Raw genomic sequence first — 21,728 nt, 5'->3', positions numbered from 1 at the left:
ACTGATCAGAAAGAAAACTAATTAAATTTAAATAAATAAGGTAAATTTGAAATAAAATATGTAGAAAGTTGCTTTTTTATTTTATTTTTTATGTGTTGGTAGGTTGAGAAGAAAGACCAGGTTTAAGATCCAAGAGGAATATCAAAGGAAAATGCTAAATTTTGCACAATAGTTATGTGCTTTAGATTGAAATTATATTTTATATGTTGATAAGTTTATAAAGTATCTTATGTATTTTGCACTTACTAAGATTGATACCATGCTAACCATTGAATTAGAAACTTTCCTTGGTTTAGTGATTGTGTACATCCCCATCTGTATTAATTGGTAGCAGCTCTATGTCACTTTATAGTGTCAAGGTTATTGGTGTACATGGTCTAATGAAAAGAATACTTAATTGCCTGTCCTCAGTCTAGGTTTTTACTTATGGTCCACCACTAATTATTATAGCTTAGGGCATTAAATGTTTACTTATGTTTTAAGTTTATGATTTAAGTTTATGTAGATATGTCTCCTTCAAATCATATCATAACTTATCTGACTTTCATCTTATCTTTAAAAAGAAGAAACTGTACTAAATAATATGTAACTTTTTTTGCATTAAAATTAATATTTTTCCTAGTTGTATTCAGTTTTTTTGGTACTGAGAACAGTTCTTTCTCTAGATTCTTTACCTTAAAATTTTTTTCTATTTCATATTGTTTTTGTAATTCTGTGCTATGCACCATACTATAAATCATTTAAATATGCAATTCTCATAAACTCTAAATCACTTATATATGTAACTCCAGTAAAATACTTGGAAATGTAACTATCAATTTAGCATTTTTTCAAAAATTCCTAAAATGTATTTAACAGATGAATAGTGAAATTTAATTCTAGCTTTTCATGTTGATGACTAGGTTTATTCTGAACAAATACTTAATTCTCATAAGTGCATATATCTGAAGCCCTTTGCCTTTGAGACTTGATTATGCTAGCCATTATTATAGCACCTTATATTTTCATGCAGAGTATTTTTATCTCTGACTGATCATTATTACAAGAACATTGGATATTTTATAATTGTTTCCTCTGTTCACTTGTTTTTTTGTGTGTGTGTGTTTTTTATAATGTCACAATACTGTTTTATGATGTAGATATGTCTCCTTCATTAAGAACAAGTGGAATAAAGTTATCTGACATTAGTTTTTAAATTAACTTTTTTCTTCTCAGTCATAAGAATAAAATACCTTATTGCACTTAATATACCCTGTTTGTTATTTGCTCTCTTGTTTAGAATCTTTGCTAATAATATGTGTTCTTTATACATTATTATGTGGAGCTATTTAAGGATTTTTTTATTATTGGTTATATCTATACCTACTGACTACGAAAAATAAGTTGGTCAAAGTTAACAAAGCTTTCTTTGGTATATTTTATAGGTGATCCTTGCAGACAGAAAAAGTAAACTGTCAGAGAATTCATACCATTTGGTACTTGTTATTTGGACCAGCTTAAGGAGTCTGATTGATAGGATCAACTGGCAACAGAAAATGAAAAGTAGTGTGGCACAGATAAAAGTAAGTGCTTGAAACTTGTAATAAAAAAACCCAAAAAACATGTCGTCAATTACGTACCCTTTAAACAAAAATGCATGTATATAATTCAGACAGTAAAGTGATATCGTGCATACATCTAACACAATTTTAAATGTATATACTTGGTCAGGTGGGAGTAATAGTGTTCAAAAGGACAGTTGAGAGAACATACAGGGTGTGTATGCATGAATCAAGAAAGTGCATGTCAGTGGGCACATGAAAATAAAATAACAGGGCAGGAAATTCTTAATGCACATGAAATGAACTGTGATGCCCAAATGGTCGTAGTTCCTGCATATCTGTCTACAAGTGAGCCTTTTGTTGCATAGTTCATTATATATGTGAGCTCTGTATCCTGTGCTGTCCTGTAGACATGATTCATTCAGCAAATATTCACTGGATTCTTACTGTGTCTCAGTGACTGTTCTAAGGACTTTGGGTAAAAGGGTGAACAAAACAAATCCTTGCTCTCATGGAGTTTGCATTTTAGTGGGAAGAGACCAAATAAATCAAAAACATAAGTAAATTACATGGTCTGTTAGAGTGTTAAGTGCTCATCTGTGCTATGAAGAAAAGAAATAGGGCGGTGGTTCTCAACCTTTCTAATGCCGCGACCCTTTAATACAGTCCCTCATGTTGTGGTGACCCCCAACCATAAAATTATTTTCGTTGCTACCTCATAACTGTAATTTTGCTACTGTTATGAATCGTACTGTAAATATCTGTGTTTTCCGATGGTCTGAGGCAACCCTGCTAGCGGTTCTCCACAGGTTGAGAACCGCTGCTGTAGAGCCTGTGGGGGGCATGCAGGAGGCAGCCAGTCAATGATTCTCCCTCATGATTGATGTTTCTATCTCCCTCTCCCTTCCTCTCTGAAATCAATGAAAATATATTTTTAAAAAGAAAACAGATTCTCTGATGCGGATGGACTTAGTGGGAGAGCAAATTATTCCACTTCCTTTTCTTTTCAACTGCAGGGATCTACTAGCAGGCATATCACTTCCTGGGTCTCAGAGTATTAAAGGGGAAGGTGTATTTTTATTTGATTATAAATCTAGCCTCTTCTCCCTTCCTCTCCTCCATGAGCTCTTTACCCATAAACTTTCTTTAAAAAGAACCAGTAGAATGTGACCTTCTTAACAGCAGGCATTGGGTATAAGCCCTGGTATGTGGTAAGTGCTTAATAAACTGAGTTGGTAGACTTTTAGACTGAGTTAGACTCTGCTGCCATCATCTCTAAATTCTGTCAACGGTGAGAAGGACATTCTCCAGCCTCCCTGCTAGGTAGACATCCAGCCTGTGCTTACATGTCTCCTTTGGCAGGAGGCTCATCTCCAAAGCTTGCCTCACCTGTTAGTAGATACCTTTGTAGATTGTTCTGAAATGTGCCTCTTTGGAACTTGTACTCTTTGGTCCAAAGGCAATTAAACATTTGTGGACCAGGTAAGTGGCAGATTGTGTTAGGAGCTGGGGACATAAGGAAAAAGACCTCATATGGAACTGACCCTTGACTGACCATGTTAGATTAGAGCACTCAGGTTTAGACTGATATCTTTTCTACAGAGGGAGAAGTGTCTAGTCTCTCAGAATCTTCTTCCTGCTCCTCTTAGACTATGCTTCTCCACCCTTTTCTCTTGTGTTACTGATGGGTCCTCTGTGATATCCCCTGAGCCATGTTTTGGACCCTCCGAGTCAGTTCTCAGTTTAGTCTGCTTCCCTCTCTCTATCCTGCAAGCCACACGCAGGTCCACTAGCTGAGTTGGGGCCAATCTTGCCTCAGGGGAAGCTCAGATCTTCCCTTGATGTTCTGAGCTCATCTGTTAGGCTCTAGAGGCTTGAGCTGAGGATCTTTTATTTTTTAAAAATATATTTATTATTTTTTATTATTATTATTTTTTATTGATTGATTTTTTACAGAGAGAAAAGGTGAGGGATAGAGAGTTAGAAACATCGATGGGAGAGAAACATCCATCAGCTGCCTCCTGCACACCTCCCACTGGGGATGTGCCCGCCAGCAAGGTACATGCCCTTGACTGGAATCGAACCCGGGACCTTTCAGTACGCAGGCTGACGCTCTGTCCACTGAACCAAACCAGTTAGGGCGAGCTGAGGATTTTTTGTTTTCCCATTGAGCTTTACTGTAGCTTCCTTAGCTAGCCAGAAGCAAGCTCCCTACCTCCAGCCCTTCTTGTCCCTTGCTCTTGACTTGCTCCCTGAGCCTAATGAATACCCAGAGCTTTGGACTCGGGCTCCCTGCTTCACTCACCTCCTTGTACTGCTCTCTCTACATTGTTAGAGACTACAAGTGGCTGCGTGGTGTACCATATTTGTTTTACTAAATGAACAGAGAAGTTTTAAATCCCGAGTAGAATAAAGGAATCGAGAAAAAAGCAAGCGAGTGCAAAGGGTTAAAGGTAATTTGGCAATATGTTATTTTCAACTATTGCTCTGACTTATAATCTAAACTCTATGATAAAGAAAATTGGGAAATTCTGGTTATTATTATTTGGATCTTACCCAAAATGATTTTTCAAATAGTGAAATCCTTTTCACCTACTACAGCCTAGTTCAGGTCCCCCTTACTCACTGTCATCCCTCAGTACTCTGTACCGTGGTGGTTGTGCCCTACTCAAGATCTCCTGTTAGCACTTACTATGTGTGCCAGTCAACCATTAACGTGATCATATTTACGAAATCCTGATTCACGACTTCAATATTTTTGGTTTCTCCCTCTTTCTCACAACAGATGTTACGGAGATGTGTTAAAAATCATTAGCACAGAATTGAGGCCATCTCCCTAATGTAATCAAAATAATTACAGTGCCTTGTAAAGGAAAAAAGTAAACTTTGCAGTTTTAGTGTCTCTTTCTCCTCTTTTTATCCTCCCTCCTCCTCCTCCTCCTCCTCCTCCTTCTCCTCCTCCTCTCTCTCTCTCTCTCAGGAACATATAATCTGATATGTTTAATTGTGGAAGTCTTTATAACCATCTCTCTCCTACAAGATCATAAATTCCTTGAGGGGTTTTCTTTCGTATTCTCCAGAGTATCTACGCAGGAAGGCCTATGTCATATAATAAATATCAGTAAATACTATGTTTGATGTTACCATGACTTGAATGAGTCTTGTGTTCCATATTTGGCTTAAGGTCTTTGATGTCAGGTTTTCAAACCTACACACACACACACACACACACACACACACACACACACACACACACACGAGGCCCAATGAACGAAAATTCATGCAAGAGTAGGCCTTCTTTCCCCCGGCTGCTGGCACCGGCTTCCCTCCAGCATCTGGGACCCGGGCTGCTTCCTTCCGGCTGCCCACAGGCACCCGGGACCCAGGCTGGCTTCCCTCGGGCCGCCCACAGACACCCAGGACTCGGCTGGCTTCCCTCAGGCCCCAGCTTCATCAGGAAGGACATCCGAATGATGTCTGGAAGGACGTCTGGTCTAATTAGCATATTACCCTTTTATTACAGATGTTGAACATTTCTACTTCATTGTGTTGCTAAGTGAAATAATTTAAAAACTTTCTTATATGCATTAGAAACAGGGTTTTAAGATAGTTGCACTGAGTATAAAATAACAGCCTAACTATGGCTACTGTAAATTACAGATTTGATCACATGTTTACTTACATAGATTAATCTGGTTTAAATGCTTCCTTCAATAGTTAATGAGACTGGCAATTTACTTGTGATAATGTTAGACTCCAACTTCTGTTAATTAGATAATCATAAAATAGGAAGTTTGAGCACTTGTTTACACTTCTATGCAGTAATTTTCTATTTTTATATATATCTTTTCCCATTAAGAAGGCAAGCAGGTAAGTATGCAGAGCAAGTTACATTATTTGATTTACTTTTCTTAGATTTTTAGATTAAGATACTTTAAAAACATACTGTTTTTCTTTTCTTATAGTTAGGTTAATTAAAATTAGTTCTTTTTAAAAACCTTATCAATATGGATGTTGATCAATGGTATAAAAATGTACCTATTTATAGAGATAAATATCTTGGCTTCTTAAACATATTTGGATTTTTAAATTAGTATATATGTTCTCAAACTGTCATGGTTCATATCTCTGTCACGTGACATGTCTCTTCAATCTCATCTTTATTAAAATTTTTGTATGCCTGTTATTTTTCAAAGGATTTGACACATGAGCTATATCTTCAAATCCTTATAGCCTAATGTAGTGCCATACATATCAGACACTCAAATAATGTTTGCTGAAAACACAAATGAATGAATTTTGTAAATATACTAGAGTTTGTTTCTTCTAGCCATTTATTTTATCTAGATTCATTAACCTGGACTAAAGTTGTGATTATAAGCCAAAGGAAATAAGAAGGTCAGTGCAATAGTAAGTGTTGGGCATAACCACAAAAGTGAGCTCTTGCTAGAAAACCTCTTGCCCTTAGTCATGTTTTTCACCAAAAGAAAGCTTTGATCTTATTTTCCATCAGGAGAAGCTTTTATAAAAATGGTATCCTATATATTTATAACTTATATATAGGAATAAAATATCAACAAGGTGGCATGTGAGAAATATTTTCATCTATCTTGAATTTTTTGGTTTAAAGGGTATTTGCTCCATAGTGAAAACAGATTTTTAAAAAATATTTTGAAGTAATTTCTAAAGCATTTCCAATTTTCTGAGATATGTATTTCATTGGCTATGTGTTAACATAATTTTTTAACTGCTTCCTCCCTTCTTTTTTTCTTTTTGAAAGCATTCTTCAGGTCATGACAGAAGGGAAAACAACAGTTCATATCAGAGGACCTTCTCTCCAGAAGACAGGTGAACAGTTTTATGTGTTCTGAATTCAATTTAAATGTTTTATAAGTTTAAGAAATTACTTAACTCTGAGTTTCCTAATTTTAGAGTGGACAACTTCTTTTTTATGGTTTTATAAGGATTATTGAGTGGACTTGAGGACTAATCATTCTTGAGTGACCTAGGTCTTTCTAGTAAATAAATCTAGATTTTAAGTAATTTTTTAGGTAAGAGGGAATAACTTTACTATCTCCAGTACTAAGTAGAATGAGTAGATATAGACTAAGCAAAAGAAGTCATTTGCAGGATAAGTGTTTTTCATGCTAACTATATACGATATCCAGATACATATCTAGCTAAGGACAGTGGGAATCAGGATGACAAGTTTGGTTGAGGGAATTCCAGCAGTTATTTTGTTGTGCACAACAAAGCTTTTATAATCAAGACTGAATGAATGGCTGTCAAAAAATGAGCTGTCTGTTAAAAACATTTTGATAAGACATTTTTTAGTCATAGAGTTGCTTTAAATTACCAATGTACGGCTTTCCTAAGTATAACATAGCTGTTTTCAACTTTGGTTTTTTTATTTTCTGTGTTAGATATGCAGAACAAGAAAGATCCCCCCGGGATAGAGATTACTTTGAGTACAGCAGGTCAGACAATGAGCGTTCAAGAAGAGGACGTTCTTATGATGGCAGCATGGAGTCGCGGTTAGTATTGGAAATTTTAACTATAGAAAGAGTGTATTTGTTTAACTTTCCTTTATTCTTTATAATAAAAACAATAATAGCATTAAATGGATGATCTTCTAATAAGGACTTCAGGTGAATTAGTTCTATTGCAGTAAGTGTATGATGATAGATGCTGTTATGTCTGTTTATAGACCAAGAAACGGGCTTAGAGAAGTTAAATCATTTGTGTGTGTTCTAGAAGCGTGTTCTTAGAGAAGTTAAATCATTTGTGTGCATTCTAGAAATCTGTCTGACTCTAGAGCCGAAGCTCTTATTCATTATACTGTGCTGCAAGAGGAGTTGGCTCATGTGTTTTGAGATTCTTGACTGAGTGAAAGGAAGTTGTTTATATTATATGACTTAAAGTGATTTAAATTTACTTTCTTGCATAATGGCAAATGAACATTGAAAATGAAGTTACCAATCTGTGGTTTTAATCTAAATAAAAGTTATTATTCTTAGTCTTGGAGAACTTGACTACCCATTTTATTAGTCATCTAGTTTCAACAACTTGTCTACCATGTTTTATTGTTCACTAAGTTCTTATTGTTTTTGATATCTCTGTCATTATCTAACCCATGACTACCAAAACTGTATCCCTACTAGAATTTTGATCAAAACTGCAATTTGGTGCTTAAATGCATTATTTGATATCTGCAGCCCACATTTCCTTTTCACTTTTCTTACTTTCTAATATATACATGTATGTGTGTGTGTGTGTGTGTGTGTGTGTATACAGTCTTCATATGTCAGATTAAATGAACCTCCGCAAGCCAATCCCATCTGCTGTCACCTTAATGACACCTTAATAAGAACAACTACTGCGGGGGCCTGAATGCGGCGGGGGCCAGACATGGCGGGGATCTCCCTTTTCCACGTCCTGCAGAAAGGGAGATGAACGAACAGGTTCTAAATGGAGGCGGCCAGGGATTGAGAAAATAATAGAAATAAAGAAAACAAGACACAGAAATAGATTCATGAAGCTGGGAGCCTGGGTGGATCTTTCTGTGCCTGGCTGAGGCCACAGAACCGATCCAGACTGCAAAGCTGAGGCTTTATTTATAATCAGGGACAAACAAGGCAATTGACAATGTTCTTGTAAGTTTCACTTGTTTTGGCAGCACTTGCTGCCCCTCCCACAGCCCACTAGCTACCCAGGAAAGATCTAGGGATCAGCTACAGGATCAAGCTTAATTATGCTTAGAGGACTGTGCCCTTCCAAGCTTGGGACTTGTTTGTGACTTTGCCAGCCGGTCAGTCCGAGGCTTAACCCTATAGCCGCTTCCTACAACTACTATCATCATATTTAGTGTGCTAGGCATTTTGAATACTTTCTCAAATACAAGCTAGATACTGTTTTTCACAATTTAGTAAAGAGGACTGTTTTGAAGTGATTGAGTAATTTACCTGAAGTGGCAGTTACCTGTCTGCTAGATGATGAAACTGGGATTTGAATTCAATTCTCACTCTAAAGCCCATGAATTTTCCATCATCCCTGACTGTATTACTTCACTGTAATTCTGTGTTTGGTCCATTTTATGTACAAAAAGTCTCATTTGACCCACACAGTCACACTGAAGTATTAATGGAGAATATGGTTAATAGTCCAAAAGCATTTGAAGAGGAATATTTCTATCTAGATTCAAAGAAGATTGTGTTGCTCGTGCACTCTAAAGGAACCAGCACTATAATTGTAAGGACACGATTTTATCAGCCAGCTAGTAGTTTTAGTTGGTGGTTCTCAGAAGAATCATAATCATTGCTGTTAACTACTCTCTTAGAACATGTTACATTCATAACAAGAAGCAACTCAATTGCAAATCAGAGCCTAGATTTCAGAGCACCTGGCTTTGTGACTAATTGGGGTTTCTAACTTTAGTTTCAAAACTGACTGCTTTTCTCTATCTCTAGGTTGTATGACTGTATATTAAGACAGTAATCTCATATGCCCTCTAGATTTAGGTAAAATCTATTCAACGGTTTCCTGGTAGTGCAACCCTTGCTTTCATATAAGATAATATAAAACAGTTTTCATTTACTGTATTCATATAACTCATGGTTGCACAAAGTGTGAGTAGAATGACCTGAGTTTCCAAGGCAGTATCTGTATATGTAAAAAACAGATAAGTGGATAAGCTCTTCTCTGGGAAAAGATAGCAAAAATCAAGGATTTACCCTTTCCTGTTATTCTTGATAGTTTCAGAGATCAATATTCTAATTATTTTAAAAGTGTTAGCTTAAGAAAGGATACTCACCTGCATTAATAGGAAGAGTAATTGTGGCTACAAAATGGTTGATTTTCTTTAAAAATTGTCTCAAACAGAAACTTCTGATATTCTGAAGTTTTTAATAAAAATACCAGTTGTATCAAGAAACAATTTCAAATATTACATTTTTATGATAGTCTTACTCCTAAATTGTCATTATTGATGATAAACTTTGGTTTCTCCTTTCTATAGTTTATATCATGTGTATCACAAGCCAATTTGTCTTCTTAAAACACTCTTTTTATGTCACTATCCCACTCTGAAACTATTGATGATTCCTCCAGTATAAAAAATTTAAAGTGTATTGCTTGTCTTTGAAAATTTCAGCCTGACTTGAACGCATACTTCCAACTACTGTTATATATGATTCTTTATTGTTTCCTGACTGTTCTTTTCATTCTGGCCTGAACACCCTTGCTCACTTTTCCAGTAGTTATTCTGTCTTCTACTACTTGTAGAAATCTATTCACCCTTCCCTCTCCCCTCGCCCTCTTGCCCTCAGTATAAATTCTGTCAAGCCTTGATGACATAATTTAAATTACATTTTCTTGTGAAGTACTTTCTCACCATTCCAAACCACTTTTCCTTCTCTGAACTTATGGGGCCCACTTATAGTCTTACTCATTTGATATGCAGAAATACATTTAAGATTGTATTTTATATTGTCTTTTCTCCATTTTCAAAAATGTAATGTTACAGAAGTAGGGACCGAGATAAACGCAGAGAAAGAGAAAGAGAAAGAGATGTGGATCGGAAAAGGTACCGGAAATCTTCATCTCCTGGGAGAAGAAGCCCAGAACCATCGGTAACCCAAAGTTCCTCTGCTCAGGATGAGCCTACTGCGAAGAAGAAGAAAGATGAGCTGGATCCTCTTCTTACTCGTACTGGTGGAGCATATATTCCTCCTGCGAAGCTCAGGATGATGCAAGAACAGATCACAGATAAAAACAGGCATGTTCATATCACTAAGTATACAAGGCAATGTTATTTTCATTGAAAAACAAAAATCAACTATGGCCTAATTAACCTTGGCTGTTGAGAATTTACATTAGTCCACAATGATAGAGCCCTCAAATTAGACTTCTTTCCTTCTTCACTCTATAACCTTCATTGGAACTCTGCATACTATTTGCCCTGCCCTGACACATTAGCTCAGCACTTTTTTATTTCTTTGCATGTATGAATTTTAAAATTTAAGGAAATAACACTTAGCTATTTTAGATTATTTCTTTCATAGTTGCATGCTTACCTATTAGTAGTGTCTCTTTTTCCTGGATAATCAAGAGTATTCATATTTTTTACCTAAAATGAATCTTCAGTTTTACCATACCAGGAGTTGGCATACTTTTTCTGGTAAAGGTCAAATAGTAAATATTTAAGGCTTTGTCTGTTATTCTATCTTTGTTGCAGCTACTTGACTCTTGGGAATACAGCCATAAATAATATGTAAACAAATGAGTAGCTTTGTTCCAATAAAGCTTTATTTACACAAATAGGCAGTGGGCCACATTTGGCTCATGGGTGTAATTTGCCAACCCCAGTACTAATCCATGGAACTAAGTTTACAATTTTCTATTCCCTCCTTTTCTCAGACCATAACATCTTGGATTATAATGTTTTGCTACACTAAGGCAGACATTCAAAATTTATATATGACTATTCACACTCAAAATACCTTTCCTTCCCTTTTCAAAACAATTGGGATGTTGAGGAGCTATATAGGAAAGTGTAGTTAACTTTTCTCTAATGGGATGGGATAACATCTAGGAAAAGTATGGTGCAAGATTGAAATGCCCACTCAGTTGCTAGGTAGTTAGTAAAAAGATTGGGCTAGAAGAAGGCTATACTTTAAGAAAAACAGATTCTAGATTTGTCGAGAAAGAGTGTTCCTACATCTTTTGTGGGTATTTTAATGGCAACTTGAAAGTTCTTGTTAACCTTGTATAAATGAAATCTAAATGTGTTTCAAAAATGAGCTTGAAGTAGAAATGTCATTTGTGTAAGTGTAAAGACTTGAGATAAATTAAAATTGAAAAAGTTATGTGCTAGAAAGGGACATTAGATGACATTAAATTTAAAACTGGTAAGTACGTTTCTCTTCATATGTCATGTCCCAACACTTGGTAGTGACGCTTGGAGTGTTATGCTGAGGAGGGATTTGGAGATGGCCTCTGTGGTTCGTGGGAGCTTCATGATCACGTAGGCATTTAGCTCTTGTAGAGGCAGTAGTGGCAGCATTAATGAGAAGTGTTTACTGTCCCCAGTCCAGCCCAAAGCAATCCTAATGGTAAAACACCAGAAACATTGTTAATCCAAGTCTTTCTTATGAATAAAGTGGGTAGTCAGCAGTATATGAAATTTTAAGTAATTCCTAGAACATAATTTTATATATACATTGAGTGGCCAGATTATTATGATCTCTGAACGCATAATAATCTGGCCACTCAGTATATATGTGTGTGTGTGTGTGTGTATATATATGTACATACATGTATATGTATATGTATATGTATATATATATACATGTATATGTATATGTATATATATATTTATATTAGAGGCCTGGTGCATGAATTCATGCATGGATGGGATCTGGCCAGCCTGACCAGGGGGAGGGGACATGGGTGGTTGGCTGGCCTGCCTGCTGGTCGAACTCCTGGTCAAGGGAACAATTTGCATATTAGCCTTTTATTATATAGGATATACACTGAGTGGCCAGATTATTATGCATTCAGAGATCATAATAATCTGGCCATTCAGTGTATATTTGAAGTCTGTTCAGAGGCTGTAAAGGGGACAAAGAAATTTAAGTCTCTAAAAGAAATCTGTAGTCTTTGCTTTTAGTAAGTACTTAATCAGGTGAATTGTAGGCTTCCTAATTAAGAAGTATAATTTTACTTGATACAATCTTTTGATCAAAGTTTAATAGAAGTGATTATTTATCAGTAATATTTTATTGGTCAAGTTGGTTATTAAGCCATAGATTTATTTCTTTAGAGATAGTAGCATACCAAAAGGTTGGGGTTGAGGAACAGTGAGAGTGCAGGCACTAAAGGTTAGTACATGATCTATAGCAAATTTAGGAACAATAATAAAATTAACTAAAATTCAGTCTGCTTTGTATCCTCAGTGTTTGCTGAGGACAGTATCAGTAATAAAATACTCTCCCCGCCCTTCCTTAATAACTATAATAATCTGTAATAATAAAAGCACAATATGCTAATTAGACCGGACGTCCTTCCAGATGAAGCTGGGGCTGCGAGGGAAGCCCAGGTCCGGGTGCCAGAGGGAAGCCGGTGCCAACAGCCAGGGGAATGAAGGCCTACTCTTGCACGAATTTCGTGCATTGGTCCTCTAGTCACTCCAGAATAGGGAATCTTAATCTACACACCTTCAAGAGATCCATGAATAGAATTCAGGCAATTCATGAACATAAATGGGGGGAAATACATCTTTATTTTTACTAATTTCTAACTAAAATTTATCATATTTTCCTATGGGAATGTAGGCAACAGACCATAGTATTAATAGACTATTTGTTGCAAATATCCCATAATAATTCTTTATGGCCATGGTATTTGGAAATTAAAGAAGTTATTAGGCCTACTACCAGTTCTTATTATTTAATGTGTTAAGAAGCACAGAGAGTACTATATCAAACTTTTGTTCTTTTCATGTTTTTTTTAAATATATTTTATTGATATTTTTACAGAAAGGAAGGGAAGGGGATAGAGAGTTAGAAACATCGATGAGAAACATCGATCATCTGCCTCCTGCTCATCCCCTGCTGGGGATGTGCCCGCAACCATGGTACATGCCCTTGACTGGAATCAAACCTGGGACCCTTCAGTCCGCAGGCCGACACTCTATCCACTGAGCCAAAGCAGTCAGGGCTCTTTTCATGTTTTAAAAACTGTATTTCAGATTGCTATCCTTTATAATCCTATACATTTGTAAATATTATCCCAAGAAGTCTATCAGCTTCCTCAAAAATTTATATGTAAGAAAAAAAATTAAAACTGCATCTGAAATGACATTCCACAAAGAAATAATTATAAAAACCATAGAATCTTAAAGCTTTAAAAGATTTTAGACAGTATCACGTTCAACCAAAGAAACTTTTAAGGCTAAAAAATTTACCTACGATTTTAGTTAAAAAAGAGTATAGCTATCTGGCATTCAGCTGTTATAGCTGTGGGATTATTTCATGAATGTAGAGATGTTCTTTAAAATATTTATAACAGTCTTTCAGCCCACGATTTCATATGACTTTACTTTTTCCTATAATTATTTATTTACTAGAGGCCTGGTTCACGGAATTGTGCACTGGTGGGGGGCGTGGCCTGCAGGGATTGGCCAGCTGTAGGAGTGCCACTCAGTCGAGTGGCTGTGGACCTGCACTCTGAGCTGCTGTTCCCGCTGCGGGAGCAGCCACTCATCCCGGTCAGCCAAGTGGCGCTCCCACTGTGGTAGCGCACTGACCACCAGGGGGCAGCTCCTGCATTGAGTGTCTGCCCCCTGGTGGTCAGTGCACATTATAGCGACTGGTTGACTGGTCATTCTGGTCATTCCACTGTTAGGTCGCTGGGGTTTTATTATATAGGATAGTTTAAAACAATTTTGTTTTCTCATGCTTTTACTAGATGGAACATAATAAAACTTTCCTTTTTATGGTTTATATGTGGGTATTTCAGATTATCATTTAAAATAAATAATAGCTTTCATCTAAGAAATATTTAAAGACAAGTTTGAATAAAGTGTTATAATGTAAAATAAGCATGTATTGAATCTGACTAATGAATTAAATGTTGTAAATTGCAATATACATGGACTCAAGAACAAGATTATCCTTATGTGTCCTTAATAACCGTATGTTATTAAAGGGAAGCAGTATATGTACATAAAAATTAAATAGCTTAGGATATAATCTTTGTTTATTTAGTAATATTTTACTGCATTTGGGGTCATTTTATGAAAATAATGTTAAAAATAAAGGCACTAAGTATTTTTTTATGTTCAAATAACCTCTTGTTATTGTGATTGTGCTGGAGTTTTAATCTTTATTAAAATCTATTCTTTTTAGCTTAGCATACCAGAGGATGAGCTGGGAAGCCCTAAAGAAGTCAATTAATGGTCTTATCAACAAAGTCAACATTTCTAACATAGGTATTATTATTCAAGAACTCCTTCAAGAAAACATAGTTAGAGGGAGGTAAGCATCTATTTGTAGTATTTCATAGTGGTTTTTCAAAGGAACATAACCTACATGAACCATAATCGATTTATTATGCTACCTTATTTCAAAGGTAATTGAGAATATTTAAAATGCAGTTTTGTAAAATTGTAACTATTAATAAATAACCTGTACTTAACAATTAGAGATTGTATGAAGTTTTTGCTTTTAAGAAGCTTTGATGTGACATAATGGTTTTTGCCGACATTTATGTACTGAATACTTCTAATAACTTAAACTCATGAAGAATAGTGAATATCTTCAAACCAGTTTAATTTCTAATGAAAGCAAAGTGAGAATGTGAAAGAAGTGAGGAAGATCAGTAATAAATTTTAGAAAAGCAGAAGAGAATGACAGCATTTTCTGTGCGGTTTTAAGTAGTGGGTGATGTTGAAAAGGGTCAGGAAACAGATATCCTATATTCATTCTATTTATTATTTAAATCTGAAGTCTATTTTCACATGACCCTGATTCCTTTCCAAACAACATTGGGGATATAAACTAAGGTGTAGCATGTTCTGAGGATAAAGAAAGGTGACCTAAGTAGCCACTGTTCTCAGAAGTAGGTAGTGCTCTTTCATTTTCTGAGAACTTACGTTGCATGCTTAAGATCTTACCATTTATTAGCCGAGTTCTCTTCTCATTTTCTACTCTAATGATTTAATTGTCATACCTTAACCTGATAACTATTAAGACAATGTTTTCCTGCCTTTTGGCAGTCTAATAATTGTCATTATATTGCTAAAAATAACTATTCAGCCCACTTTGCATCTTTCTCCTTGTCAAATGCATATAGAAACATGCTTATTTTAAAAATGAGTTAACGTAGACCCTTTTATATTTCTGTAATTGTTTTAGCATTATTCTTGCATTACTTCCACATCTTCATTTTTAATTTACTGAAAATAGGCTTAATGATGGGAAATACCCAAATTTGTCTTTAATCACATAATTTTATATAACATAATGGTCAAGTAGTGGAAATCTTATTTTGTTTAAGTTTAGTACTTTTGAAGCAGGTCCTTTTTTCTTACACTATTTTGCAAATGTTTAATTACTTCTAAGAAGTTTAAAAAAACTCAAATTTATAATTAGATATAACAAACAGAAATTGGAAAAGAGGAATTATATTTTGAGAGAAAATTTTTTGATGAAAAAATTATAGTAAAATCTGTTTTATGAAAGCACAAAGTTTATTTTCTCAAAAGCAGTTTTTGTTAGAAAGACAAACTTTTCTCCTAGATAAAGTGATACGAATTTAATCCTGATTTAGCATTTGTGATTATTTACAGAGGAGTAATATTACTGGATTTCAAATGAGTTTTTTATTCTTGTAATCAAATTGGTGATTATTGTTGATGCTTTTTTTTTTTTTTAAACAGAGGCCTGCTGTCCAGATCGGTTTTGCAAGCACAGAGTGCTTCTCCAATCTTCACCCATGTTTATGCAGCATTAGTGGCTATTATTAACTCAAAATTTCCACAAATCGGAGAATTAATCCTCAAGAGGTTAATTCTTAATTTTCGGAAAGGCTATCGAAGAAATGATAAGGTATATATGATGGGCTTGTAAGTAGACTGCCACATACGGACAGATTAATAAATCAGTATCAACAATAGTGAGCAATGTTGATTTCTATATAGGAATTCTTTTTTAAAACTGCATATTTCATGAGAACTTTTTTTAGTTCTATTAAATATCTCTGGCTACTAATGATGAGCCACAGAAATTTTAACTATTTTGCCAGAAATGGCACTCTTTCACATCTATTAGTTCTTATCCTTTAACTTTGATATAAAAATTATCCTGTGTATTACATATTTTAAAGAGTGTGTAAGCTGTAGATTCTATAGATAAATGATAATTGGTTTTAGTTTATAGATTAACTTCTTCTCTACCTTCACTTTGCAGCAACTTTGTCTGACTGCTTCAAAATTTGTGGCACATCTTATTAACCAAAATGTGGTAAGTAATTATCTTTAAAACTTGGTACCTTTTAGTGACATTAGACCACACAGACTTGATGCACTTCAATAACATATCTCTGTTTTCGTTTTAATTTTATAGTCTTTGGAAAAGTATCTTGGATAATATTTTAATGTTAAAACTATAATAAATGCCTTTAATATTATTTAATATAAAGAATAACTAGACATTGTTTTATCAAATTGATCTCTTAATTTTGTTCATGGTCAGTCACTTAACTACAAGTCAGTTTTTCAGATAAAGTAATTGGATTTGTTTTTATAAAGCAATAAAGTTGGTATCTCCTCCACTCTTTTCCCCTGGGTGTGGTGTTCATGAGAATCTGATAATAAAAATTCCTGATCCCTGCAACTAGTATATATAGTATATATAATCATATATTTATAGAATCAGTTTATAAAATACTAGATGCCCGGTGCATGAATTCGTGCACTGGTGGTGTCCCTCCGGGTGGCCTGCAGAGACCGGGCCCCAGCTCGTGTCCCCAGCCCTGCAGCCCCACCTGGCATCCCGCCTTGGCCTGGTGCCGCCCCCTCACCTGCTCCACCATCTGGCCTGCGGGACGATCTATTGGGGCCGAGCCCGCCCCCCTCCCCCCCCACCTGTCGCTGTCTGCGGGGCGATCAGGCCCCTGCTTGCACCGCCTTTGGCCTGGTACCACCTGCTTGCCTGCTCCACCATTCTGCCACAGTCCCGTTCTCATCAGGGCCCATTGGGGCCGGCAAGCACCTCCACTGCCGCCCGCTGCCAGTGCCGCATCGTCTACGCCTGCCATGTTTTGCGCTGCCCCCTGGTCAGCACATGTCATAGCAAGCAGTCGAACTCCTGGTCTTTCAGTCAAACTCCTGGTCAAACGACCCTCATAGGGGACAATTTGCATAATAGGCTTTTATTATATAGGATAGTAGATTAAGTAATTTTAAATACAAATAATGTTATCTATTCAGTTTTGTGTTTATTTTGTATTCAATCACTATTTGAGAGTTTTGATTCTGTTTCAACTTGAAGGAGATAGTAAAATTGTTCTGGTTCACATTCAAAGATTTTTTTCAATATGTATTATGTTTAATAATATCTATAAGAACAATTTTAAAATCACACTTTTATCTTATTTCTGTTACATAAATATTATTTTAATTCCTATGTGAAATTCTTGTGTGTTTACTCTTCAAAACCTTTTAGATTGTAATCTAATTAGCTATATTATAACAATAATAACATGCTGTTTAAGATTATAAAAACTTCACATGTCTATGTCAGCACAGCTGTATGTTTCAGTTTTATAATGTATATCTTACTTTATATTAGAGATACTTTGGCATTGTCAAAAACAGTTAAAATGATAAATATTTTAGTTCTTCCCAACTGTGGTACAGGGTGATATTTTCTTGTAATTTATAAGACTGTTTGCCCCTTCCCAAAAAAATTAGTATGTATTTTTTATCTTGTGCTCAATGCAAAAAAAAAAATAATGTCTTGAGTTGAAATTTAGACTTCCCTCCCCATCTTAAATAAGTATCTGACTTCAGAAAGGCTTATGTATAGTGTTTTTGAACATTTCTAGTTGATTTTCACAGCAAAGCTTCCCAATAGAATTTTATTTCTACTCTACCTGTCATTGTTTATAAGTGTTAATTTTTTAATATGGCCAGTGTAAGTAGTTTGATTTAGTTTAAAAAATAAAGGATATATTTAAAACTATAATTTCATACCAGAAACTAAGATATTTTCTGGTAAAATAATTATGTATGTAATTTAAGAATTATTTTCTGTCTAATAGTTGCTGATAAAATGAATTGGACAATGGATATAAATATTTGTGGTTATAGAGAATCACTATTCTTAATATAGTGACTATGAAAATATCTCAGGTTAAAGGTTTATAACTTATATTTTGAGGTTAATTATTGTATTTCCTGTAGATAATATATATTGTATTTTTATATATAATGTATAAGAATATTTCTCCTGGAGATAAGTTAAATAGTTTTATTCAGTGCAATACACTAGGATTTTTGTAATAATCATTTGGGAATTCTTAACAGATGCATAATGAAAGCAAAAGAATAATTGTATTTCATATATGCAGTATTTTTATATACATTATAAAACTTTGCTAATCATATATACAATATTACCACTGCAAAAAACAGATTTAGTAACTTTTAAAATTACTGTCAATACTAGGCTTATATATGTAAAAGCATTTTCTCTATTCCATATGTCTTTATTCTATTTAAGGCACATGAAGTTTTATGCTTAGAGATGCTCACTTTGCTCCTGGAAAGACCAACAGATGATAGTGTTGAAGTAGCTATTGGTTTTCTCAAGGAATGTGGCCTCAAATTAACACAGGTGTCACCAAGAGGAATCAATGGTAGTGTATATCCTTGTTTTGATATCGAGCTTTTGTTTGAGTATTATAATATTTATTGCTCATTTTATTGTCTTTTCTTTCTGCTTAACCTTAGCTATATTTGAACGCCTTCGAAACATTCTCCATGAATCTGAAATTGATAAAAGAGTGCAGTATATGATTGAAGTGATGTTTGCTGTAAGGAAAGATGGGTTCAAGGACCACCCTGTTATTCTAGAAGGACTTGACTTAGTGGAAGAAGATGATCAGTTCACCCATATGCTTCCTCTGGAAGATGACTATAATCCAGAAGATGTTCTTAGTAAGTCAGGGGGTGATGGTTGGGAAGTGGGACACCAACAAATGTAAGCACAGGAAATAAAAACTTACTTAAACTTTTAATTTATTTTTTTAAGATGTTTTCAAGATGGATCCTAATTTTATGGAGAATGAAGAGAAGTACAAAGCTATTAAGAAGGGTACGTAGAATGTTATTAAATGATTTTATTTTGGATAAGTTGAAGCAGTTTTTGCAGTTATATAATACTGATAGAAAGATATATATAGATCACTGACCGCACCTAATTAAATCTCTACTTTTATTGAAGCCATATTCTTCATTGTTTTTGTATGCAATTATTTTTCTGTTTAATGCTTGTCCAATGTACTATTTCATTCTAAATTATTTACATAATTTTTTCTCTCACCCTGTATTTCAATTGTGTGACTCTTTAAGTTTTATCCCTCTTAAGAATATTCATGTATTACTAGTACACTTTATTTGACTTCACTACCACCTAAGAATTACTACTTTAAATGACATGCAATTTATTATTCAATTAAGTGCTATATTTTATTATTTCTTGAAAGCAGGTTGATAGCCTTCTGATAACATCAATCACAGTGCTAAATATCAGTGCTTAATAAATAGATAATTATTATTTGTACACCATTAACATATTGTAAGCATATACTTTGGATAGAATTTGGTTTGTATTTTGTCTGCCATTACTAGCTAAGTGACCTGGAAGATGTTACTTATTTGATGAAAGAGTAAATGTTCCCTGTTTGTGTGAAGATAAATACAGTGCTTTGTATTGTCACAGAACTAGTATTTAGACAATAATACTATTTTGTTTCACATTTCTATTCATTTATTTCCTAATGCTAATACTCAGGGCTACTTATGTAATTATGTTTATATCATTATTATATTACACACTTAAATATTATAATTACATGATAACTTTATAGATTTATTTTCCTGAATTGTGATTTTACCTGAAAAGTATTCACTGCTCTGAAAGCACCTAGGAGGAGAACTATAGGTTGTGAGCCATTCTTTGAAGTAAAAATGAAAAAAGCTGATTCATCTTAAAGCTCAAATGATTGCATAAGTGCTTTTCCTTGAGATAACCATCATCTTACATCTGTCTTTAACAGCAGTCCTGTATTTGAACTTCATGTTTTGTTACTCAGATTATTATAAAGACCTACCAAGGGCTGAAATTTAATAAAATCGATAATATTCTACTTCTTCGTCAGGGACATTGTTAAGAGAAACGGGCTTTCCCCCACTACAAGAGTGTGGCAACAGCAAAGAACACCACTGCTCGTGCAGTTGGATGCTTTGATTTGTGCTCAGGTTGCAGCAGTTTTAACCCCTGTTGCTTTGGGCCATCATTGCAGATGTCAGCACAGTGAAAGGCGGATGATGTCTTAGTAATTTTATGAAAATAGTTTTAACCTCACAGACCACCTGACAGTTGTCAGTGATTCCCCACCCCTATCCTGCACCCCCCACCCCCAAGACTTACAGACTATACTTAGAAACCACTGCTTTATCCAGTTAATGAAATCTAATTGCCATTGCCTAAGTGCTTTCAGTAAGTAGATTCTAAAGTGAACAGATGAGAAGAGGATGATGTAAACGACTAGACAATTCATTTGACCTTCATTCTTTCATAAAATATCCTTCTAGAGCTGGCATAAAAAAATGGTCACAGCAGGAAGTGGGCACAGCTTTAGTAATTAGCACCTTAGAGTGACTCAGGTGTACTTGTGTTTTAGGTCTTGCAGCATTTGGGAAAACAGCAGGAGTGCCTGTCTTCCTTCTATTGAATACTAAATAGTTTCCTCTTTTAAAAGTCTGTCTAAAACCATATTATATAATAATAAACTATACACTTCAGTTTATTTCTGACATTTGTTAGAAATATTCTTGAGGATATTTGTTCATTGGCTAAGGTCTGAAAGACAAGTCTCCCTGCTTATAAAATGATTTATTCCTGATAGCATGACATTCTCTACTAACATTCAATATTATATGTGGCTCCTGAGTTATATATACTGCTTAGTAAATAGAAAGATATTAAAAGTTTCCTAAAAATGAATTGGCCCCAAAACATTTTATTAAAAATTCTCTGATCATAATAGAAATGAAGAAAATGAAATGTTGGCCAGGTTTGTAAAATCTTTTACCAGACTAATAGAGCACACACCTGATTGAACAAAATATAATTTTAGTTTTTGTTACTTGTTTTATATAGTCTCTTGTTTACATCACTTTTCACCCAGTTCTGAGTGTGAGTTGTATTTTAAGAGGTGATAACCCAATGAAGTGCTCATCTTACCAGTTTTCCTAAAGGCTTTTTAAACTTTGGCTTTTGTTTTATATATAGAAAGTCTTTGGATTGAGTGTTATGTTCTATTTAATAGGTATACATTTTAATAAAAATCTCATTGGTGTTTATTTAAAATGAATGCTAAATTAACCAATGGTTTCTTCTC

General features: G+C 34.7%; 1 protein-coding gene across 1 annotated transcript in view; it reads left to right on the top strand.

The window, feature by feature from the left end:
• The window catches only part of CWC22 (CWC22 spliceosome associated protein homolog), a 50,128-nt gene that overhangs the window by 8,296 nt on the left and 20,104 nt on the right, over positions 1-21,728 (top strand). The window contains exons 2-11 of the mRNA XM_008138504.3: positions 1,425-1,562; positions 6,322-6,389; positions 6,965-7,075; positions 10,063-10,314; positions 14,447-14,575; positions 15,979-16,147; positions 16,508-16,561; positions 18,824-18,959; positions 19,054-19,260; positions 19,355-19,417. Of these exons, the coding sequence (XP_008136726.2) occupies positions 1,536-1,562; positions 6,322-6,389; positions 6,965-7,075; positions 10,063-10,314; positions 14,447-14,575; positions 15,979-16,147; positions 16,508-16,561; positions 18,824-18,959; positions 19,054-19,260; positions 19,355-19,417 (1,216 nt within the window). The 5' untranslated portion in view covers positions 1,425-1,535. The remainder of the gene's footprint in view (positions 1-1,424; positions 1,563-6,321; positions 6,390-6,964; positions 7,076-10,062; positions 10,315-14,446; positions 14,576-15,978; positions 16,148-16,507; positions 16,562-18,823; positions 18,960-19,053; positions 19,261-19,354; positions 19,418-21,728) is intronic.

Source organism: Eptesicus fuscus, chromosome 11 (assembly GCF_027574615.1).
Source record: "Eptesicus fuscus isolate TK198812 chromosome 11, DD_ASM_mEF_20220401, whole genome shotgun sequence".
Classification (NCBI taxonomy): domain Eukaryota; kingdom Metazoa; phylum Chordata; class Mammalia; order Chiroptera; family Vespertilionidae; genus Eptesicus; species Eptesicus fuscus.
Note: the sequence above shows the minus strand (reverse complement) of the source record. Positions and strands in the feature narration are given on the sequence as shown.